Source organism: Toxotes jaculatrix, chromosome 18 (assembly GCF_017976425.1).
Source record: "Toxotes jaculatrix isolate fToxJac2 chromosome 18, fToxJac2.pri, whole genome shotgun sequence".
NCBI classification, from domain to species: domain Eukaryota; kingdom Metazoa; phylum Chordata; class Actinopteri; family Toxotidae; genus Toxotes; species Toxotes jaculatrix.
The window spans coordinates 7,068,602-7,088,691 of record NC_054411.1 but is presented as its reverse complement, the minus strand read 5'-3'; the positions used below and the strand labels follow the sequence as shown (position 1 = coordinate 7,088,691).

General features: G+C 40.2%; 3 protein-coding genes across 4 annotated transcripts; 2 read left to right on the top strand and 1 right to left on the bottom strand.

Moving 5' to 3' along the window:
• Positions 1-88: 88 nt before the first annotated feature.
• Positions 89-1,086, top strand: LOC121198566 (hemoglobin subunit beta-A). Its single transcript, XM_041062809.1, has 3 exons — positions 89-251; positions 484-706; positions 832-1,086. The coding sequence occupies exons 1-3, from the start codon at positions 160-162 to the stop codon at positions 961-963; spliced, it is 447 nt and encodes a 148-aa protein (XP_040918743.1). The 5' UTR covers positions 89-159; the 3' UTR covers positions 964-1,086.
• Positions 1,087-2,306: 1,220 nt separating this feature from the next.
• nprl3 (NPR3-like, GATOR1 complex subunit) lies at positions 2,307-12,581 on the top strand. 2 transcript variants are annotated; one of them, XM_041063464.1, is made up of 14 exons: positions 2,307-2,725; positions 3,210-3,279; positions 4,316-4,354; positions 5,160-5,292; positions 6,159-6,233; positions 7,183-7,336; positions 7,434-7,515; positions 7,948-8,085; positions 9,233-9,389; positions 9,908-10,014; positions 10,340-10,469; positions 11,194-11,383; positions 11,479-11,671; positions 12,171-12,581. In XM_041063464.1, the coding sequence occupies exons 1-14, from the start codon at positions 2,530-2,532 to the stop codon at positions 12,334-12,336; spliced, it is 1,830 nt and encodes a 609-aa protein (XP_040919398.1). In that variant the 5' UTR covers positions 2,307-2,529; the 3' UTR covers positions 12,337-12,581. The 2 variants fall into 2 exon arrangements, with proteins under 2 accessions (XP_040919398.1, XP_040919399.1); XM_041063465.1 differs by lacking the exon at positions 4,316-4,354.
• Positions 12,582-12,844: 263 nt separating this feature from the next.
• Positions 12,845-14,966, bottom strand: mpg (N-methylpurine DNA glycosylase). The gene is made up of 3 exons (XM_041062794.1): positions 14,573-14,966; positions 13,911-14,115; positions 12,845-13,697 (listed from the first exon to the last, which is right to left on the bottom strand). Exons 1-3 carry the CDS (start codon positions 14,861-14,863, stop codon positions 13,324-13,326), a joined length of 870 nt encoding a protein of 289 aa, XP_040918728.1. The 5' UTR covers positions 14,864-14,966; the 3' UTR covers positions 12,845-13,323.
• Between the last annotated feature and the right edge of the window lie 5,124 nt (positions 14,967-20,090).

Sequence of the window (20,090 nt, the reverse complement as noted above, 5' to 3'; positions counted from 1 at the left end):
CCCAATTTCTCGTGGACTCTGGTCCAATCAGATGCCTCCAGGGCTGAGAGGTGTGGCGTTGAGTAATTTATAAAACGTCCGGACGACTGGACTTTGTTAAAGGTTTGTGATCAGAGATTTTATTTTGAAAAAGCTCGAGAAAACCTTAACGTCGTCAACATGGTTGAGTGGACAGATGCTGAGCGCTCCGCCATCACTTCCCTGTGGGGGAAGATCGATGTGGCCGAAATTGGACCCCAGGCTCTGACCAGGTGACCTGTCTATTTTTACGATTCACAAACACAAACCTATGTGTTATGCGATTTTATTGTGATGTATTTTCCTCAACGGGATCCCACATCTCAATTTTTTTTCTATTTACATGTTGTTGTTCCCCACACCACCACTGATGGTTAGGCTACTGTCATTAGTCCTTTCCTCTGGAGACAAATTGCAGGTGTTGTGTTTTGACGTTGTTCTTTCTCGTGGATCGTGTCCTTTCAGGCTTCTGATTGTATATCCTTGGACTCAGAGACACTTCGCATCATTTGGCAACCTGTCCACCAACGCCGCCATCCTCGGAAACCCTAAAGTGGCCAAGCACGGAAAGACAGTGATGGGTGGGCTGGAAAATGCTGTTAAGAACATGGACAACATCAAGAGTACCTACGCCAACCTGAGCGTGATGCACTCCGAGAAGCTCCATGTGGATCCTGATAACTTCAGGGTACGTGGCCATCTCTGACTCTGCCTTCTTCATTAATTATTCATTAATTATTATCAATTATTCTCCCAGACTATCACACTGACAGTGTCCTTAATGTGATCGATATATTATTATTCTCATTTTAGGTCCTTGCTGAGTGCATCAGTGTGTGCGTGGCTGCCAAGTTCGGCCCCTCCGTCTTCACCGCTGAAGTCCAGGAGGCCTGGCAGAAGTTCCTGGCCGTGGTCGTGTCCGCCCTGGGCAGACAGTACCACTGAGGGCCTGGAGACGCAGTTCGCATTCAAATGATGTGCAGCAGTCTTACAGATGTATCCAGGACGTCTCACGTACTGCAGTGAAGCTGTTGCCAAATGCACCAAATAAAATTCATATTAAATACACCTCTCTCTGTTTGGGCATTGTTTATTTTTCTTGTCTTTAGAGGCCCTAAGCCTCGACTAAACAAGTAAATTGTCAGAATGAATGTTCAGTAAGAGTCTATTAAATCCACACCATCACGATCACTTCTGTCATTCTGTGACTAAAACCTCTTAATCTCGTGAGCCCACTGTAACGGTTACATGTTTTAAGAAACGGTACGATCAGTCCGGTATTTGGGTAGATAAACTTCACGATTTGAGAAGATATGGCGTTATGAGTGAGTGGACCAGTGGTAAATTTAAAAAAATGTTTTCTATTTATTATGACTTATATCTTCGGAGGAAAGGTATTTTGCCGGGTATTTTGGCTTCTGTAAAAACGTGCAGTTTGATATTAATTGGGTGCGGTCATCTGAAATTAATGATAACTGTGCCCCAAAATACTGTATCATGAGGGCGACGGCTGGAAATTGTGGAACCGTTGCCGTTACCGATAATGCCAGTAATGTTAGACCAGGACCTTAATGAATGAATGAATATTAAACACAACTGGACAGGCTTGTGGTGTTTTATTACAGATGTAAAAATGTGAAGAATTTATTAGTTTTGCACATAACTGGAAGGAGGCTGTCATTATAAATGGTTAATGATTATGGTTAATTTCGAGAATGAGATGCGCGATTATTTGCACCCTTGGGTTATGAAGTAATGTGGATGGTCCTGAGAAGTCTGAGGTAATTATTTTTTCAAATAAAACAGCTTTTCAGAAGCCTGCATACCTCAACTATATCTCCAGCTCTGAAGGCCTCGTATTTCCCACAATCAGCCAGTGCGCCACCCAGCGGATACAGTGCGACATGGAAAATGTTAACAAGACAGAGTTGACCCTGTCTTTTTAGGTCTTTATTTACAAAGTCCATATTTGAAATGTAGGACGACTAATGCGCCAGACTTCAACATACGCTGAGGTTAAACTGTGAGAATAATATTAATAATCTGGAGTTTGTTCAGGCCAGGTTTAAGCATATTTTAAAATAATTTCACGATTCTCTTAAGTAGCCAACACACTGCTTTTTAATCTTGTACTATCGTTAAATAGATAGCTAGCTAGCTAGCTAGCTAGCTAGCTAGCTAGATAGATAGATACTGGCAGAAAGAGAATGAATTGTTGCTGCCGCTGGGGAGGATCCTTTAGCTGCCGTCTCGGTTCCGGCCGAACATTTTTCAAGGTGACACAAAACAATCGCAGCAGTCCATGGATGAACGGCACGGTGGACTTAATATTCAGGCCGAAAAGTTAAAACCAGTTAGACTATAATTCGTCCAGGTTCGGTGTTTGTGTGTGGCAAACATTAGTACGAGCTTCACCCGCAAAGACGCTAACATTCAGCGTTTGGTCGCAGACACCGCTGGAGGCCGACTTTATTGTGGCGCAGCTAACGCACCGTTAGCTAGGATGCTAACATGATGCTCAACCCATCCGCCGGGTTACCAGATGACCGAAAATCCATGTACAGTCAGTCGCAAAACAGCGTGTACAAAACTGGCGATAAAACCAGTCCTATTAGCGTCATACTGGTTAGCTCTGGCAGCCGAGGGAACAAACTACTCTTTCGATACCCTTTCCAACGGGTGGCCGAATGTCCGTCATCTCTTACAGGTAGGCGTAGCGTTAGCATAACCCACCAGAGATTTAAAGTCAATCACAATCCATCACCTACTCTTAATTGAGGGAAACCAGGGTCACCCCAGGCTTCACTTTCACCAAATTACACATTTACAGGGGCTGGACGTTGTAGCAAACACCGCACAATATTGTCCACTACAACTGGCTAACTATGATCAGATGTTTTTGTTGGGACTCTAATCGGCGTGGCCACAGTTTCTTTCACTATGTATCAGTACTGTCAGTTTGTGTCCACAGTTCCTCTTTCTGTTCCCCACATGTGTCCTTGTGACGGTTTGAGTTTAGTATGACCTGCAGTACTGTGCAAAAGTTATAGGCCGTAAAAGTAGGCAGACACTTACCAACCCCGACAAAGACCCAAAATAACATTCTGCTCATTGTTGTTCTTAATCTTGTGTTTCTCCTTTAACCAGCTGGCATAATCATGTGAACTAATATTATTATTTCTGCCCACAAGCAAAACAACGAAGTCCATATGCACTGAACACAACCGGGGATGGTCTTGAAGATCAGGATGGTGATTCAAGGTATATTGTGGTCTTCATCTAATATTAATGGATTTATACATATAATAAAATTGACTGTAGGTTGAAATCCACAGTAGCTTCTTACTCTCATTATGTTTTTCCTTCTCCTTGGTATTTTCCTGCAAAAGACTCTTTTTTTTGTTTGTTTTTCTGTTTTGTTTTTTAAATACACATCCGACTTTCTCTTGGCTAAATATGATTTATTAATCCACCGAGACAAAGAAGAAAGAGGGAAACTGACACTAGTTTAGCTGAGTAATGTTCAGAGCAGTCCACAGTGCAGACAAAGTGAAGCACTCAGAGTTTTTCCTCTCAGCTATTCAAGATGAGTGGTTGAGCTGTTTTACTGATTGTGGCAGAAGCTGCAGAAAACACGAACAGAACAGAATTTGCAAACCACTTGAACTCCCCTCTGTTTGCACACTCGGTGATGTTGATGTGTGTTTCTGTAAAATACAAAAATGTCCAGACAGAGAACCTTTTCTGTCTTGTCTCTTGTTCAGAGCAGCATCACGGTGCCATTTTACAGATGGTAACGCTGGTCAGTCATTGGTTGGGTGAAATTACATTGGTCAACGTGTCATGAAAAACAGCCACATGTGAGCATTTAACCTCTTTAAGACTTTAATCAGTTCATCTCACCAGGCATAATCAGATAAAACTGGCACAACATCATGAAGTTTTTTTTTTCTTTTTCTCAGTTTTGCCTCCTGACTCCATTTCAAACAGGCTTTTATGATGTTTACTCCAGTTTTACTGGTTTTTGAAAATATATGACGAGTGCATAAATTTTAATCTCTGAGTAATGTAATCTAAGCTCACATGTCTGTTTAAAGTTTAAACATTAATGACATTAGACTGGGTTAACTGGTAATTTGCTCGAATCAACCTGCAGACCAGCAGTTTCACATCACAGTATCACATGTTTGTTCGGGTTGTTTTGATGTCCATTTTATGCATTTAGCCCAACTGTGTGTTGCATTTTCCCTTTTGTTTGCTTTTTTTCTTCTTTTTTATGGCCCAATTCCCATTTCAGAGAACAATCTCCACTAACTGACGAACAGTTGGTAGCAGGGTAAGACCAAATCATTCTAAACCACCTTTCCTTCGCTTAGATCACCCCTGTCTTTTTTTATCCCCTTCTTTCCTATTTTGTGTCCTATATGAATCCCCAACCCTAATCCAAAAAAAAAAAAAAATCCTTATAAATTATCTGTAGCAGATCCAGTGAATCAGTGTTTGGTTAATATGGGGTTTCAGTGTTGGTTTCCTGTGTACAGTGTGCCATGCAAGAATCCATGCAGTTTAAAACTATAATTAAATATAAAATAAATGTAATCAAAGTTTTAATTTACACTGATTATATTACCTGTAGCATGTAGACTAAGCATTCTAAAATTAAATATAAATCAAATGCAAACTACAATAAAGCAACTACAACACATTCTTTTCTAATTGTGTTGGTGGGGTAAGTCTATAGTGTTTAATTTTCATTTTAATTTTTTTAACTGGAAGTTAATGGCTTGATTTTTATCCCTTTTATCGCAGCATGAGTTACTTAAGTCAAACCAGCATGAGTCTTTCACATTCTTCATTCATACAGCGACTTCACTTTTTCTGCAAGGAGACCTCTTCTTCTTTTCTCCTCTCCAAGTAGCCACACAAGCTTTTTTTTAATTTGTACTCTGATTGTTGAATTATATTACAGGCAGATGCATCTGATTAACGCAACCCCTCTTATAGACAGGAATATGAAAAAAAAGAAAACAAACTGAGCTAATTTAAACTTTCTCACTTGTCCCAGCTGTTTCTGTGCTGTGACCTCTCTCTCCCCACCACCCTGCACACTTTCTTATTGAATCCGTTCTTCATTCTTCAAGGTTCTCCGACATCATCCTCGCCACCATCCTCGCCACCAAATCTGATATGTGTGGAAAGAAGTTTGAGCTGAAGATAGACAATGTTCGATTTGTGGGTCACCCTACTCTCCTTCAGCATCCTCCCATCATTCAGGTAGGAACAAATGAAGTTTCCATCGTTCAGAAGATAAAAATTATTGTGCATTCAGAGTAGGTTGGCATATATATTATACTGGGATATATTGTTTGGTTAATCACTATATTATAAAGTTGTTATTAGCAGTTGTAAAGTTGTTGTTTTTGCTGTAGCTGTAATTAGACCTTTGTGATTGAAAGTATCAATTAAAAAGTGAACAGTGTTGTCTTGAATTCTGTTAATATCATTATTATAATATTGATATGTTTTGCCATCAGCTTTGAACTTTGGCAGAGTGGTCTTAACTTCAGCAGGGCCCCCTGCTGACGCTTTTGTTTTTTCCAGTCTGATGATTCAAGATGAGGGTATTTTACAGTGCAGTTCAATTTCATTTTCTTTTTTAAGACGCTTCTGTGAGAAAACCAGGAACAACTTACAGCTTTATTAAAATATGACCATAGATTTTGGTCAACACTTATCTGACAAAGCCTCAAAACTCTAAACTTTAAGGGTTCATAAAGGTCGAGTTATTGCAATATTGTACTTAGTTGTATATTATTGTACTAGTGCTGCTTTTATTGTTTCCATCCCCTTACTTAATTATCCATGCAATATGTATAAGTGCCCTTGTACTATACACTCAGTTGGCAGTTTATGTACATGTAGATAAAATGAATGCATGTATTGTAGGTCTGTTGTATTAGACTGCATTCATTTTTGCTAGGTTTACTTAATAAGTGTAGTACTTGTGAATAGAACTGTTTCTAATCCATTGAATATTAATCTACATGCTGTAGATTTACATTTTCCCCATATTATTACATATTATTATAAACCTTGTTTATTTTCTGCATCATTACAAAATGTGTCTTCTTTCCATGTAGGTTTCTAAAACAGATCCTTCACCTAAGAGAGAGATGCCCACGATGATCTTGTTCAATGTGGTGTTTGCGCTAAGGGTATGAAAAAACTTCATTAGATTTTCAGTGGTAATTGTTGATATTATAGTGATTTGAAGATATAGTTTGTGTATTTGGTACCTAAAAGCAAAGAAAATGGCCTTTTGCTCTGTCAGTTAAAATAGTTTAAATGTTAATATTATATTATCACAACTTAATTTGACATTTTTATTTTTAATGATAGCACAATTAAGTCAGCTGACGGTGGGTGGGACACACACTTTTTGTGTTCTGTTAATCAGTGTTTTCTGTGAATAGGACGGGTGTGTGTGGGTGATAATATTCCAGTATACTCTATCTGTGAGAGCATGGGAACTCAGTGGGAGGAGCGACCAATTTACTATGCTTAATCATGCTATCCAACAAGACCCAGCCCGTTCCTGCCCATGCTGAGTCATGGTACCCAGTAAGCCTCAGTAAAGCTGAGATGGGGCGTGAAAGTGCCTTGTCATGTTTTGTCAGTGATATCTGCCCAGCAACTGAGGTGGTTGTTCTCTGGAGGCTGGCTTGTTTTAATATGGCAGTGTGTATCCACAGTGCAGCTCATTTTTGTGTGTTTTCTAAGTGTTTGCTGAAGATTTAACGATTCAGTTCTTAATGGATTCACAGTTCAAATTTGTGCACCTGTTATGTTTATTCTACATGCTTATTACACATATGCACATATACAGATTATGCAGCACAATTCAGCACCACTGAAGGTGCTAAATGTTTTGAGCAGTAAAATGTGTCAGTAAAAACCGAACATTATAATCTTTAGATTATGTTTATACTTTTAAGTCTGTTACATTAAGTGTGTTACATGCTAAGATCCCATATATGATTGACAGTTGACAGACTGGTATTGTTTGACATGAGTGTTAACTGGGCTACATTTTAAAGCAGTGAAGTTGTAAATGCGATTTAATACGCAATCGCTGACATGCTTTATGACTGTCTTATACTACAGGCGAACGCTGACCCCTCCGTCATCAGCTGCATGCACAACCTTTCACGCCGTATCGCTATAGCTCTGCAGCACGAGGAGCGGCGCTGCCAGTACCTGACCAGAGAGGCCAAACTGATGCTGGCCGTCCAGGACGAGATCACCACCATGACTGAGAGTGAGATTTACATTTCTCACACCTCAGAGATGACAGGATATTAAGTTTAGATATGAGAGTATATATTAACCATGTTCTCTGTTTTTCCTGATGCCAGCGGATGGAAGTCCACAGTCCCCATTTAGACAAATTCTTCCCAAATGTAAATTAGCCAGGGACCTGAAGGAGGCTTATGACAGGTGTGTGATGAGTCACATTTCATGTTTTTTTTGTTTTGTTTTGTTTTGCTCCATTTTTTCTTACCATGCATAATATATATTGATGCCTACAGCTGAGAAAGTGCTAGAACAATCCAGTTTTCTCAGTATCTACCCAGCAACTAGGATTTTTGTATCCTTGAAACTTCAATTCATCTACAGTCTCGTGGGGTGATTTTCAAAATGGCAGCGTGTTTTCACAATAGGGGTCATTTTTGTGTATTTTATGATTGATTGTGCGCAAATTCAATTTTTCATGGACTCAAAATTCTAATTTGTACTGTATATTATCCTACATGTTCATTCATACAAATTAGCTTTGTGTGTTTTTTCTAACATATACTATTCTGCAAGAAAAATATGACAACTGATTTATTTAACAACACAAATATTAAGATTCTGATGTTTTGTCAGCCTTTGTACAACTGGTGTGGTGCGACTACATATTAACAACTGGCTGGAGGTGAGCTTCTGTTTACCACACAAGATCCACAGGATTGGTGGCAACTATATCCCCCCAGAGGCATTAGAGCGCAGCCTTAAGGCTATAAGGTGTGTTTATATTTTTTATTCAACAGTATGTTGTTGTTTTTTTGTACTTAGTCTTTATATTTGACTGGCGGAAGTGTAACATGTTTACAGTAAATCATTGAGAGCAGGCACCAGTTTCTACACTGTGTTGGTTCCAACCTTTAAAATTACACTCCTGGCTACACCCCAGTTAACAGTTATGGACTATGATACTAAAAATGGGATATCACAACCAACCATAGATACTCCACCCAGCGGCCCCCTTCTCTCAGCATAAACACATGGTGGAAATATTATAATATTAAGGTGAAATGAGGTTGAGATATTCTTCATATACTGACACATTTTAATGTACTATGTAGGAATTTTTTAACTTCTACTATTAGTTGTTAATATAGTTTCCTACTTTCTGCCCACAAGTGCAGCACCATAGTGTTATTTGGCTGATCTGACTTGGCTGCAAGTCATGTGAAATGAGTCAGTAACCGTCAGCTCAGAATATGAGAGGCAGAATATATTAAGTTGATCTGGCTGAAGAAAAAGAACAATATGAAGTGATTAACTCATGTCCACACATTTACATATAGTTAACCAGCCTGCACTGTTTGGTTTTCTCAGATACTAAAACAGTGAGTCAGAGTACAGGAGCTCACAAATACACAACCCTAAATCAGCTGTTAAAGAGGCAAAACTTTGACATAACAAAAGATTAGAGAATTCTTTTTGAGCAAATTCATGACCATCAAATATCACAGGATTGTTCCAGTCCCTAACCTATGTAGTCAGAAATGCCATGGCCCGTGGGCTGAATTTGCTCAAAAAGAATTCTCTAATCTTTTGTTATGTCAAAGTTTTGCCTCTTTAACAGCTGATTTAGGGTTGTGTATTTGTGAGCTCCTGTACTCTGACTCACTGTTTTAGTATCTGAGAAAACCATGTAAAGTTTTCTGTGGGCCATACTGCCACCTATTGTTTCTTCATCTCATCTACATCAGAGTTGTGATCAGCTTCTGCCTGTTTTTTTATTTATGTCTTATGAGGCTGAATAAAAGATAGTTTATTCAGATAAGAGTTTTATTTCATCATAGTGGCCAGTTTGTGCTCTTAGATACATTTAGTTGCTCTGTTCTTTGACTGGTACTGTATCATATGTTGTTTGATTCTCCAGACCCTATCATGCCCTGCTGCTGCTGGAAAGTGAGAAGGCACTGCTGAGCCAGCTTCCTGTGGACTGCTCGCCGGCGATGGTGCGCCTCATCAAGACTTGCTCAGCGGTGAAAAACCTGCAGCAGCTGGCCCAGGACGCTGACCTGGCCTTACTCCAGGTGCAGAACAGTCACACCACCTGCATCGCCACTGCAATTCTATCTTAAAAAATGTGATTGATAGGTGATAGCTCAGTGAATGTACTGTATTTTAAAACCTTTGTCATTTAAATATTACACACAAAAGGCAATGAATTTCATCAGTTTCAAACATGTAGCACATGTATAATATAGGGAGAATGATAGACTATGATATTTTTAAATGGAAAAATAAGTGAAATAAGGTGCAAAAAGTGCAACAATGATGATATCATATTCTACTTTTTGTCTGAGATCTATTATATTTTATCTATTAAAATATACCGATAGAAGAGGTGACTGTTTTGGTGATGTCTTACCGCCACCTAGTGGACAATATATGTACATCCAAAGCAAACTCAAAAAACTTCCCAGTTATACATCTATTTTCCTTCAACATCTGGTTTTCCACAGTGAAACATTTTGTGGTTTAGACGTTCATGTGTAGATGCTGTTTTTTCACATCATTAATAATGTTTGCAAAACATTTCCCCTCTCAGATCTTTCAAATAGCTGCTCACTTGGTTTACTGGGGCAAAGCCATCATCATCTACCCACTGTGCGAGAACAACGTGTACATGCTGTCGCCTCATGCCAACATCTGCCTGTGAGTGTCTGTGATATGTGTAAGCCAGTTGGCTGTACTGGTTACTGTACAACTAATGAACCATAATATTGCTGAGCCTTTACCTCATAAACACTGGTCTCAAAAACACATCTAAACTATTATTAAATTCCGATTTCCCTAGCCTGTACTTCAGAATGTGAAAAGAACTAGATTGGGGGATTGGCAGCACTTGTCCTTCTTCTCTACATGCCAGACTCTGAATAGACTTTCCTTTACAACATTGGGGAAAATGAATTCAAAAGAGCTGTGGATAATGGAAAACCTATGTGCTGTCAAATAACATGTGCCATCTCTGCCTGGATAGATACTCACCGCTGGCCGAGCACTTTGCCCAGCAGTTTCCTGGTCATGATCTGCCCACCATGTTAGCCAAGTTCTCACTACCTGTCTCACTGGCCGAGTTCAGAAACCCCCTGGAAGCTCCTGCACAAGAGGTAGGGTTATTGTGAAATATATGTTTAAATACTGTGGAAAAAAAAGATCTGTAACTGATAATAAAGAACCCAATAATAATAATATTACAGACTACTGTGAAAAAATGAGAAAATACGCCTGTTTTTTATTTTTTTTTAACATGTGTTTTTCTTTTGTTACTGAAATAATCTGACATGTATGTATGTATATAAGAAAAACATCTGGACCTAAATAAGTCTGAACAAAGTGAAATTACCCAGAAACAGCTGTAATTATGAAAGAATGTTCCTTGTTTGAAGAGCTAAGGTTTAGATAAGAATAACTGAGTGCAACAGAAACAGATATTTTTTGTACAAATCAAGAGCAAACAAATGTGAAATTACTGTTTCCCAGTAAATTCCTCATGTTTATAGGGCGTTTACAGAAAATTGGGATACAGTATTGTAAGGACAGGACCATCTGGTGATCATCTCGGACCCGTCTTGTTTTGGCAGAGCTGTTTGAGAGTCGAGGATGAATTATATATGGCAAAGGGACGTCTGCTCCGGCGTCTGCAGCCTCCATTTTTTATGAGAACAAGATCAGAGTCATGGCTCTTACTTGTGGCTCTATTTTGAGCTTTCTGTGTTGCCTACGGCTGATTTAAAACGTATTTGACCTGGTTAGGGCCATGAGCATGTTCAGCTTCGCTCGTTCAATGTTTAGTTCCGCTGTAATGCAGTTTGCTGCTCCACTCCTGACCAGGCCCAGCTGATCCAGATGGTGGTTTGGATGCTCCAGCGCCGTCTGCTGATCCAGCTGCACACTTATGTTTGCCTGTTGGTTCCGCCCAGCGAGGATGAGCCCGGACTGAGGGATGAAGACCCTCCGCTGGCTGCCAGAGTAGGAGGCCGCAGTCTCAGCACCCCGAGTGCTCTCAGCTTCGGTTCCCCAAGTACGTCCTCGCTCAGATCACCTCTCTGCCCCTCCTCTTACAGGTGTAACAGGTAATATTTAGCCTTTCACCCCCCGTCTGCTCTCCCTTTGTAGCCAGCAGTGATGACATGACCCTCACCAGTCCCAGTATGGACAACTCCAGTGCAGAGCTGCTGCCTGGTGGAGACTCTCCACTCAACAAGAGGATGACAGAGACGCTGCTTGCCAGCCTGTCGGAGCATGAGAGGCAGGTTATTCTTAACATCCCTGCTGCACAAAATCCCGAGGATCTGCGGATGTTTGCCAGGTAATTAAACCTGCCTATAGCAGACATATATTCTGTGTTTCTTTTGCTTGTGAATCAAATGTTTTCTAAACTCTCCACTGCTCTCTGCTTTTAGGCAGTTAGATTAACAGATGGGATGAGTTTTAGTTAGGATCCAGCTGCTCATTTTATTATAAATCATTTCTACGTCTCTTAGGAAATAAGATGATATTTGTGCAGTGGTTTGGAAAATACAGTTATTTTAATTGCATTCACAGAATATTGAGAAATTTAATTGGAACTGTTGGCTGGAGAGTTGAGATAATTTGCCAGCTGTTAGCTGAGAGTATACTGAAATAAAAAGTGTTTAGATAGCTCACCAATCAGGGGATCAGTGTTGTGTTTTTTCCTACTGCACAATAATGAAAAATGTCACCAGAGCGGTGAAAGTCCTGTCTCATGGTTGATTTACACAACTAATGACATGGTGAAATTCTAGCTCTCAACCCATTTTTCTGCCTGTTATGTTGACTGCTTTCAGGCTGCTGCACTATTTCCGGGGACACCACCACCTGGAGGAGATTATGTACAACGAGAACATGAGGCGCTCGCAGCTCAAGACGCTGTTTGACAAGTTTCGCAGTGTCCTTGTGGTGACCAACCATGAGGATCCCATTATTTCAATCTTTCAGTCGCCCATGGAGTAATGGCGCAGAGACGGTATCAGCTCTCACCGAATGGAAAACATGTCAGTTCGAGAGCAGTTAATAGCCTGCTGTGCTCACAGCAAAGTGCTTCTGCTCAACAATGCTGTTTTAAAATGAGCTGACACAGTGATTGGGTCATTGTGTGCAGATTTACAAAATGTAGAAAGTGTTTGTCCTTGACGAGCCAAATGTTTGTTTACAGTATTAAATTATTTTGTACATATCAGAAACACCTCAAGTGTTCACTGTGAATGTTGGAGAGATTGGAGTGGTGGGGGGTGACTTCATTGTTCCCTATCCCAGATGTGTCAGATCATCAGAGGGGCGCACTGAGTAATGATCATTCCAGACCTCTAGCTACATCTTCTCAGGAATCCCAGAGGTGGGGAGAGAAAGACGGCAAGAAAGGGAAGACTCCAAACATCAGACGGGCTGTTTTTGCTTCGAGGGAAGCAGAGCGTTCCAAACATCTGTGAAATCACTGAGTCACTGAGAGGAGAAGTTCCCAAGTATGAATGTTTATTAAAAACCAGATGGAAAACCTGAACAAACGAGACACGTGAGTAAAGGTACGATTCAGAACTTTTTTTTCCTTATGCACTGATAAATTGAATCATACTCTAAGCTCTAATCTATTACTCACCACTGTAACTTTGCATCAGTACCATAAATACACTGTGGAAATGAGAAGCATCTTATGAATTGGATGAAAAACATTTTGTGTAATTTGTGCAGATTCTCAATCCATCATGGAGGTTATTCTACCATCCTGATTTTCAAAGAACTACAAAATTATAAAAACATCATAGAATTATTTCACAAAGTATTTATTTCATATGCGTAAAAAGTAGTGTATCCCAACAAAGCAAACAGAAAATGCTTAAGTTTATATTCTGCCTAAACGGTTGAAGTCCACAAAGCAACAGATGGTATAGTAGTTTCAGGAATATTCCTGTTAAGTCCTTATGACACTGCGTTGTCTTGTGACTAAGACTGTCTTTCTGCCTCTTTATTAACTACACTAACGCAGGGGTGCCCACGAAGATAAAACCGCCACGGCTTCTTGGCCCATTCGCCATGGGACTCTATTCCAACACGTGGTGCTGACACTATATCGTAGGATTCTACTGCGCTTGCGTTGGGGTCCCTCTCCAGCCACACCTCTGAGTCTGAGGCTAGGTCTCGGCGGTCAAAACACCGGGATATATTTAGAGCCTGGCACAGCTTCGAAGGCCCGTTGCAGAGCTCTTTGTCCTTAAGTTGTCGGGCTCCTTCCCTGCGTCTGGCTGCCCTCAGCTGCCTCATGACGGGTTGACCCTGCAGGGGCTCAAGGGAGCGCAGCAGCACGGCGGCACCCTCCCCTGTGACAAACAGCACACAATATGCACCAGTCAGCAAGGCTCCACTCTGTCTCCTTCCCTTTGCCCTTTACCCACTGACAATAGAAAACACAAACCCACTGTATTGCTGCATAGATTTAAAGTCATGTTAATGATAAATCAGAAATGGGAACATTAAACCTAAAAAGCAGGTATTTCTCATTTGAAGCCATCTTTGTTGGGCAATGCTTTTACCTTCACTAGACACGTTCATACAGAGGTAGATGCCGTAGATTGGATACACATAGATTGTGCCTGGCTTCATGAACATGGCCGTGTTCCTCTCTGTGCGTTTGCCCCCTGCCGAGTGTGAAGCTTGGTCCTCCCCTCCGAGGTAGGCTTCAGTTTCCACTATCCTCCCTCGCAGCTCAGTACCATCTGCACACCTGCGGACCAACATCTGCAGGGACACAGAACAAGACAGATTATGTTTTACTGTGATTAGTCGATAAACATAAGATTAATTGGCCACAATTTTGATATGAATCCATAAATTAAAAATTGGTCAAGCTTGACCAATGTGATTTTTTTTTTCTTTCTGTGATAGTGAACTGAACATTTGTAGGTGTGACCAAGGGCCATGGGAGCTTGTAAAATCCATATTTCAAAACAAGACAGACATTTTAGACATTTTATAGACCAAACGTTTACTAGATAGGAAATTTAAAAAAAAAAATTACTTGTCACTTATATTTGTGATATGGATGTCTTTTATTATCCTTGTGACAGCTTACTAGTAACCTTAGAGAAAACCTTGAGCCGCACTGACACAAACTACAAGCATACCCTCGACAGAGGATAAATCATCCCGTAAATGAATGAATGAATGTAAAATGAAAGTCAGATGGCAGCATTACCTTGCCGAGGAATGCTTTAGCCAAACTGATGCAAGGCTGGTTGAAAAAGTCCTGTCCCAGTCTGTGCTGCAGGTCAGTGTGGGTGAAATAACTGCTTCGCTCCGTCTCAGCACTTTGAGCATCTTTCCCACATTGAACAGGCTCCTTCAGCTTTGCAGGTGACACCTTTAGTTTCACTCCAGCCTGGATTTTCTGTTTATTTACTCCTTGTTCAGGTGCTGCCGCTGCTACTCCCATTGCTAACATCTTTCTCTTTCTACCCGCCATAACCTTACCGAAAATTGTCTTCATAAACTCACTGTCTCTTTATAAACTAAGAAACACCTTTAGTCTTAATATTTCCATAATTTATGTGAGTCTTGCAGCAGTTAGCTCCGGGAGCTAGCATACAGGAAGTAAATGACTGTTTTGTATCTCTTAAAGGAACCGCGCACCTTTTTCCTGGAGGATGTGAAAACAGTGTTTGACCATTGATCATGTTGCAATTTAGTGTTTTTTTGCAAAGGTTTTCTCTCCAGGCTGTGAGAGGGAAGGTCCATTTAATGTTTTTGTCCTCCACAAAATTCTCAAATGTTTTTTTTTTTTTCCTGCTGCACACAACTACTAAATTTGCTGATAGATAAAACCTCCCACAGCGACCTTTTCCTCCTGCTGTCTTATCTTTTCAGCCTCATTTGAAAACAGTCCTCTCTAATAGGAAGTTAAAAATAGAGCCGGTATGCTCATGCCTGCCTGTGCCCAGGAAGTGGATGGCGCCAGTTTAGCCCCAGGCACTGTGGGTCACATGTGGCTTTCTGGAAGACTAACAGTGTGTGGCATGGTCCTACCACAGACTAACATTTCATGAGGGAAGTACAAAGTTTGCTGAGCTGTTGTTCGGAAGCACTGTGCTGACCCTGAAGTTCACGGCTGCATGCACTGATTGATATAAGAATAGATGCATAGACCGATAGATGGATGAGTAAGTGAGGGGGAATGAAATTGTACTTAAGGTAGACTGAACAATATATGTTTGAAATAGATTGAATTTCTTGTTGAAATTGTTGAAACATATGTGAATAGGTTTTTAAGATATTTCAGTCAGTTTATCTACCAGTCAAACTTTGTCTTTTATTGGATAAATCCGAAAGAAGAAAAGATTAAAAACTTAAAAAACTCACTTCCCAGGGTCGTCAGATCTTTGGAGAGGTGCCAGATAGTGCAGCATACTCACGAAGTGGCAGCCTTATGTGTATGTTTGACATTGTAGAACTAGGTGAAGGGCACACGTCCTTGGTCTGCAGGAAAGTTGATATACTGCATGGACATAAAAAAGTGCCATAAAAATGCCTGCTTCAAATATTTGTGTAGGTAGTTATTGGATGTCATTGCAGATTGCACCTATTATGTGCCATCTGTTATCACCTCCTTTTGTGTTGACACAAATTGCAAAACTTTCCAGAATTGAACCGTGAACCGTTGAACCATGAACCATTTTCGTTTTGATATCCAGGACCATAAGACAAATTTTATTTTTATTATACTTTTAGATTATTTCAGAATGGTTCTATTTCTAAAGGAAACACATGTGACAAAAATGGTTTAGTGGCTACGGACACACAGAGTTCTGGACTGATTTATGGATCCAGGATAGGAGTCAGACAGAAATCTGCTGAGCATGTCCAGTGGAAGAGTCCGGGCATGGGTTGTTGACTTTGCCACGGCTGATGGACTGGTGAAGGCCATTGTTTGCTTTGAGTGTGTTTCCACTGCCTTTCAGCAGAGACGTTGAGGTCTGGGCCGGGCAGTTTTCATTGCTGCTGCCACTGATAATCTTAGCAGCCACAGCTTGGCTGTAATGTTGAATTCTGGATCACTTTCAATTCCAGCAGCCACCTCGGCGATAGTGACGCTGAGCAGCGACGCCAAAGACTCATCTGTGTGTGCAGATGGACGAACAGAATGCAGGCAGACTGAAAATATCATACAACACCATGAGTCAGAGAATCCTATGAAGAATAAGGGTTGATCTGCTGGGTTTAATATCCTCTTGTCGTGCCATGTTTAGGAAGGAAGTAACTCCTCATATTTATTTTTTGATTAAGGTTATGATTATTTTGGATAAGATTTACTTAAAATAAGAATTTACACAGTGAATTGCTTTACTTTAACTTCAACATTAATCTGTAAATATAAATTCATGCACTGTATATAGTTTTACTACAGTGACGGTCTGGCACTCTTATCTTTATATGTTTTTATCTGGCTGTTTAAAAATATTAAAACTAACACATGACTAAAATGGACTGACCAAAATAATCTCACTATTTTGTCCTGCCTTGTTTATGATATGTTAGGTCTGAATGCCAGTTCCATCAGTGCAGTACTCACACAGACGCTTTCTTTATTTATTTAAGGCTTTATTTGTTGGCTATTTCTAGATGATATCCTCTCTGGTAACAAATTTTACGAGTGACAAACCCTTTACTGTTTTCAGAAATGCTTCTGTGTGGCATGAATGTCTTCAAACAGACAAACTGCCCCAGTAGGTGTATGTCATAGATTTTGAGCTGTTGAGATAAACCTCTCGTCCTGCACTGTTTTGAAATATGTATTGCTTAAATGACAGCATTGAATTAAAACAGATTTTAGTGCTAGTAATCCTCATTCCATTACAAGGTGTGGCAGTTTCTTTCTGAGGTTGTTTTCACCATGAATTGCTGCTTTCCCAGTGTGTTTTTTCTCCTATCTTGTATAATTTCCTTCTGTTATCTTTTCTCTCCACTCCAGTAGCACCTTTAAGTCCAATCATTTTTGCGATAAGTAACATTCCTTTAAAGAAAAGAGGCTTCTTTCCTACCAAGCCAATTAGTGGCAGAACCTGGTAGTCATCTGCATCCTCAGTGTTTGATGGGATTAATTATTAATTGATGACAATTAATGATTCATGACTCTCTTTTCTTGTTTGCTGCACAGGTGGCTAGGTTCCTGCTGGGAGGAGGAAACAGGATTACTTCATATATGACCCAGTTCACACACCTGCACAGCAGAGACACCATGGAGAAACCAAGGTTTTCTTTTTCCACATCTTATACCCATAATTTTAAGCAGAACCACTGGTGAATAAACACAGGTTAGAGACTACTGTAAGTATGTGCATATGCCACTGGGGATTTCAGAGTTTTCCTTTTGTTTACCTAGACCACATATATGGTTTTGTTCTATTTGTTCTGAATTATAGAAAATTAGTGATGCCTTACTGGAGCTGTGGGTTGGGGTCAGAGAGTTCAGTCTCCATCTAATCAGCAGACACATGCTTGAGAAAAGACTCTGCAGAATCTACTTTTTAAACCTACCAAGTATGGTAAATAAATCCATAGTAATTTTATAGAAGTTTCAAAGCATAAATGAAAGAGTCAATGACAGTTTGAGGGCTGTTTTAGTAGATCATTAAAAGACAAAAACTCAGCCTTCCAGCTGTTTGGTTTATTGATTGTGCCTGCACTAAAATCTCCAGCCTCCTGACCTTTCTCTGTCTACTCTGATAACAGTTTCCTTGTCTCAGCTCACACCTGTAGCTCTCAGAGGAAACAACCGTTGAGTCAGGCAGGCTGGGAGGGAGAGAAGATTTTAGCAGCCTTATCACAAAAACAACAAGGGCGTATAAATCTCCTCAACATGACCACACTGTGAAATCCTTTCTGCAGTCTTTGATTTCTTTAACAACCTCCTTCTGTTGTGGTATTTTGGAGAAGTAGGTTGCCTTTTGCCAGTAACGCACAGTACGTGGTCCATCAACAAATGAAAACCAGCATGCACTGTATTTTAAATCAGTGGCTTCATCTCTACCCAGCTATTGAGCAAACAAAACCCAGCTAGTAGCAAACAAAACTTAAGATAACAGTACATCCTACATGGATAAAAATGTGTTTTTTTTTAATGTGTACAAAGCTCTGAGATGTCGTTAATACTAACAGAATACTCTGATATTTTTGTTGTAGCAAAATTAATAGACCCAGAAAAGCACCATGAAATTTACATGCTCACACATGCTCGTAAACAGTATTTGACCTCTTTTGTAGATGTTGTAAAACATGTCACCCATGTACGAGCAAAAAAACCCTCTGTGGTCTTAACCCAGAAATGATGGTTTCCCCTCTTCTTCTCTGCTTGGTTAAAGAAAGAGGAAGCCGTTTATGAACCGTCTGACGATGTCTTTTTGGTTAAACCTCACCCCTGAACTCAACCCTTTTATGTGCATCTGATTGATGGGGCACCAGGGGGCCTTGAGTGCTCCTACAGGTCCTGTGTTGCTTCCTAATTGCTGCCGTTGCCCCAGCTTCAACCCTCTTCAGTCCCAGGGGAAGTTTCACCATTAATTACTGTGACTTCATGGTATATCAATCAGGGACTCCCGGTAGGCCAATGAACAACGGTCTTTACATACCTGACTATATGTAAAAGAGTTGATGAAGTCAGATAAACTCATGCCTGTGGTGGAAATACTATCTGTTGCCTAATTTAAGAGCATGTCTCTGAATCAGCTCAATTTGCGGTGTGGCTATCAGTCATGCTGGCAGGGATGAGGCCCATGGGTGCAAGATGGAGAGGAGACTCGAACTGACAGGAAGTTCTAGCTTTTCATGTTATGAACTAGATGCAAGACCAGTTGTGAGACTTGTCTGCTGTATATTTTAGTTTGGACACATGTGAACTGATTAAAGTCAGTCTTTATGCTGTGATTGGTTAAAAAAATCTAGGATGATTCTTGCAACTTGAACAGATCTACCAAAGTTTATGAGAGTACCTAGTACTTTACATAAGTACAGTTCTGCGGTACTTATATTTGACAGCTATAGCTACTGCTTATTTTGCAAATCAAGATTGATCTGATCACAAAAGGTGATCAGATCATAAAATATGATCCCTTGTTACAGATTAAACTGCTCAACAGTATATAAAACACTTAAAATTGTCCCAACATTGACACACCAGGATTAATAAACCCATAATATAATAGTATAGACAGTAATTTGACAATGTTAAAGTGGTGGGTACTTATGATTATGATTATGATATGATTTGATGTTAATACTAATGTACTTTAACATAAGTAAAATCTGGAATGCAGTTTTTCTTTTTTTTTTTTTTTTGCTGTAAATGAGTATTTTTGTTGCGGTATTGTTTCTTTCACTTTATCTTAATACTTCTTCCACCACTGGCAAAAACTGTTTTGCTCTGCTATTTGCCTATTTGCAGTAGAACTGTAGGCCTACTGAATATAAAAGTAGTCCACCACTCTTGTGACTCCTTGTTCTAGAAACACAAACAAATCATCTGCTCTGTCAGCATGGAAATGAGGCCATGTTATGTCTTCCTTTAGTTTAATAGCAGAGAGGCACTGGCTGCCACATTCAGTGGACAGCGTCTTAATCAAGACGTACATCAAAGCTACCATGAAGGAGACCTTTCCAGGAACCTGAGCCTCTTGTGCCCTGAAACCTCATCTGAGGAAAGCTGCATACACGGTGCCCCTTGT

Excerpts from the sequence above, each read along its gene's own strand:
- LOC121198566 (XM_041062809.1), top strand. The coding sequence starts at position 160 with ATGGTTGAGTGGACAGATGCTGAGCGCTCCGCCATCACTTCCCTGTGG. Across the intron at positions 252-483 it reads GGACCCCAGGCTCTGACCAG|GCTTCTGATTGTATATCCTT; the intron begins GTGACCTGTCTA and ends GTGTCCTTTCAG. Across the intron at positions 707-831 it reads TGGATCCTGATAACTTCAGG|GTCCTTGCTGAGTGCATCAG; the intron begins GTACGTGGCCAT and ends TTCTCATTTTAG.
- nprl3 (XM_041063464.1), top strand. The coding sequence starts at position 2,530 with ATGATGCTCAACCCATCCGCCGGGTTACCAGATGACCGAAAATCCATG. Across the intron at positions 7,337-7,433 it reads GATCACCACCATGACTGAGA|CGGATGGAAGTCCACAGTCC; the intron begins GTGAGATTTACA and ends TCCTGATGCCAG. Across the intron at positions 11,384-11,478 it reads TCTCAGCTTCGGTTCCCCAA|CCAGCAGTGATGACATGACC; the intron begins GTACGTCCTCGC and ends CTCCCTTTGTAG.
- mpg (XM_041062794.1), bottom strand. The coding sequence starts at position 14,863 with ATGAAGACAATTTTCGGTAAGGTTATGGCGGGTAGAAAGAGAAAGATG. Across the intron at positions 14,116-14,572 it reads CTAAAGCATTCCTCGGCAAG|ATGTTGGTCCGCAGGTGTGC; the intron begins GTAATGCTGCCA and ends GTGTCCCTGCAG. Across the intron at positions 13,698-13,910 it reads TATGAACGTGTCTAGTGAAG|GGGAGGGTGCCGCCGTGCTG; the intron begins GTAAAAGCATTG and ends TGTTTGTCACAG.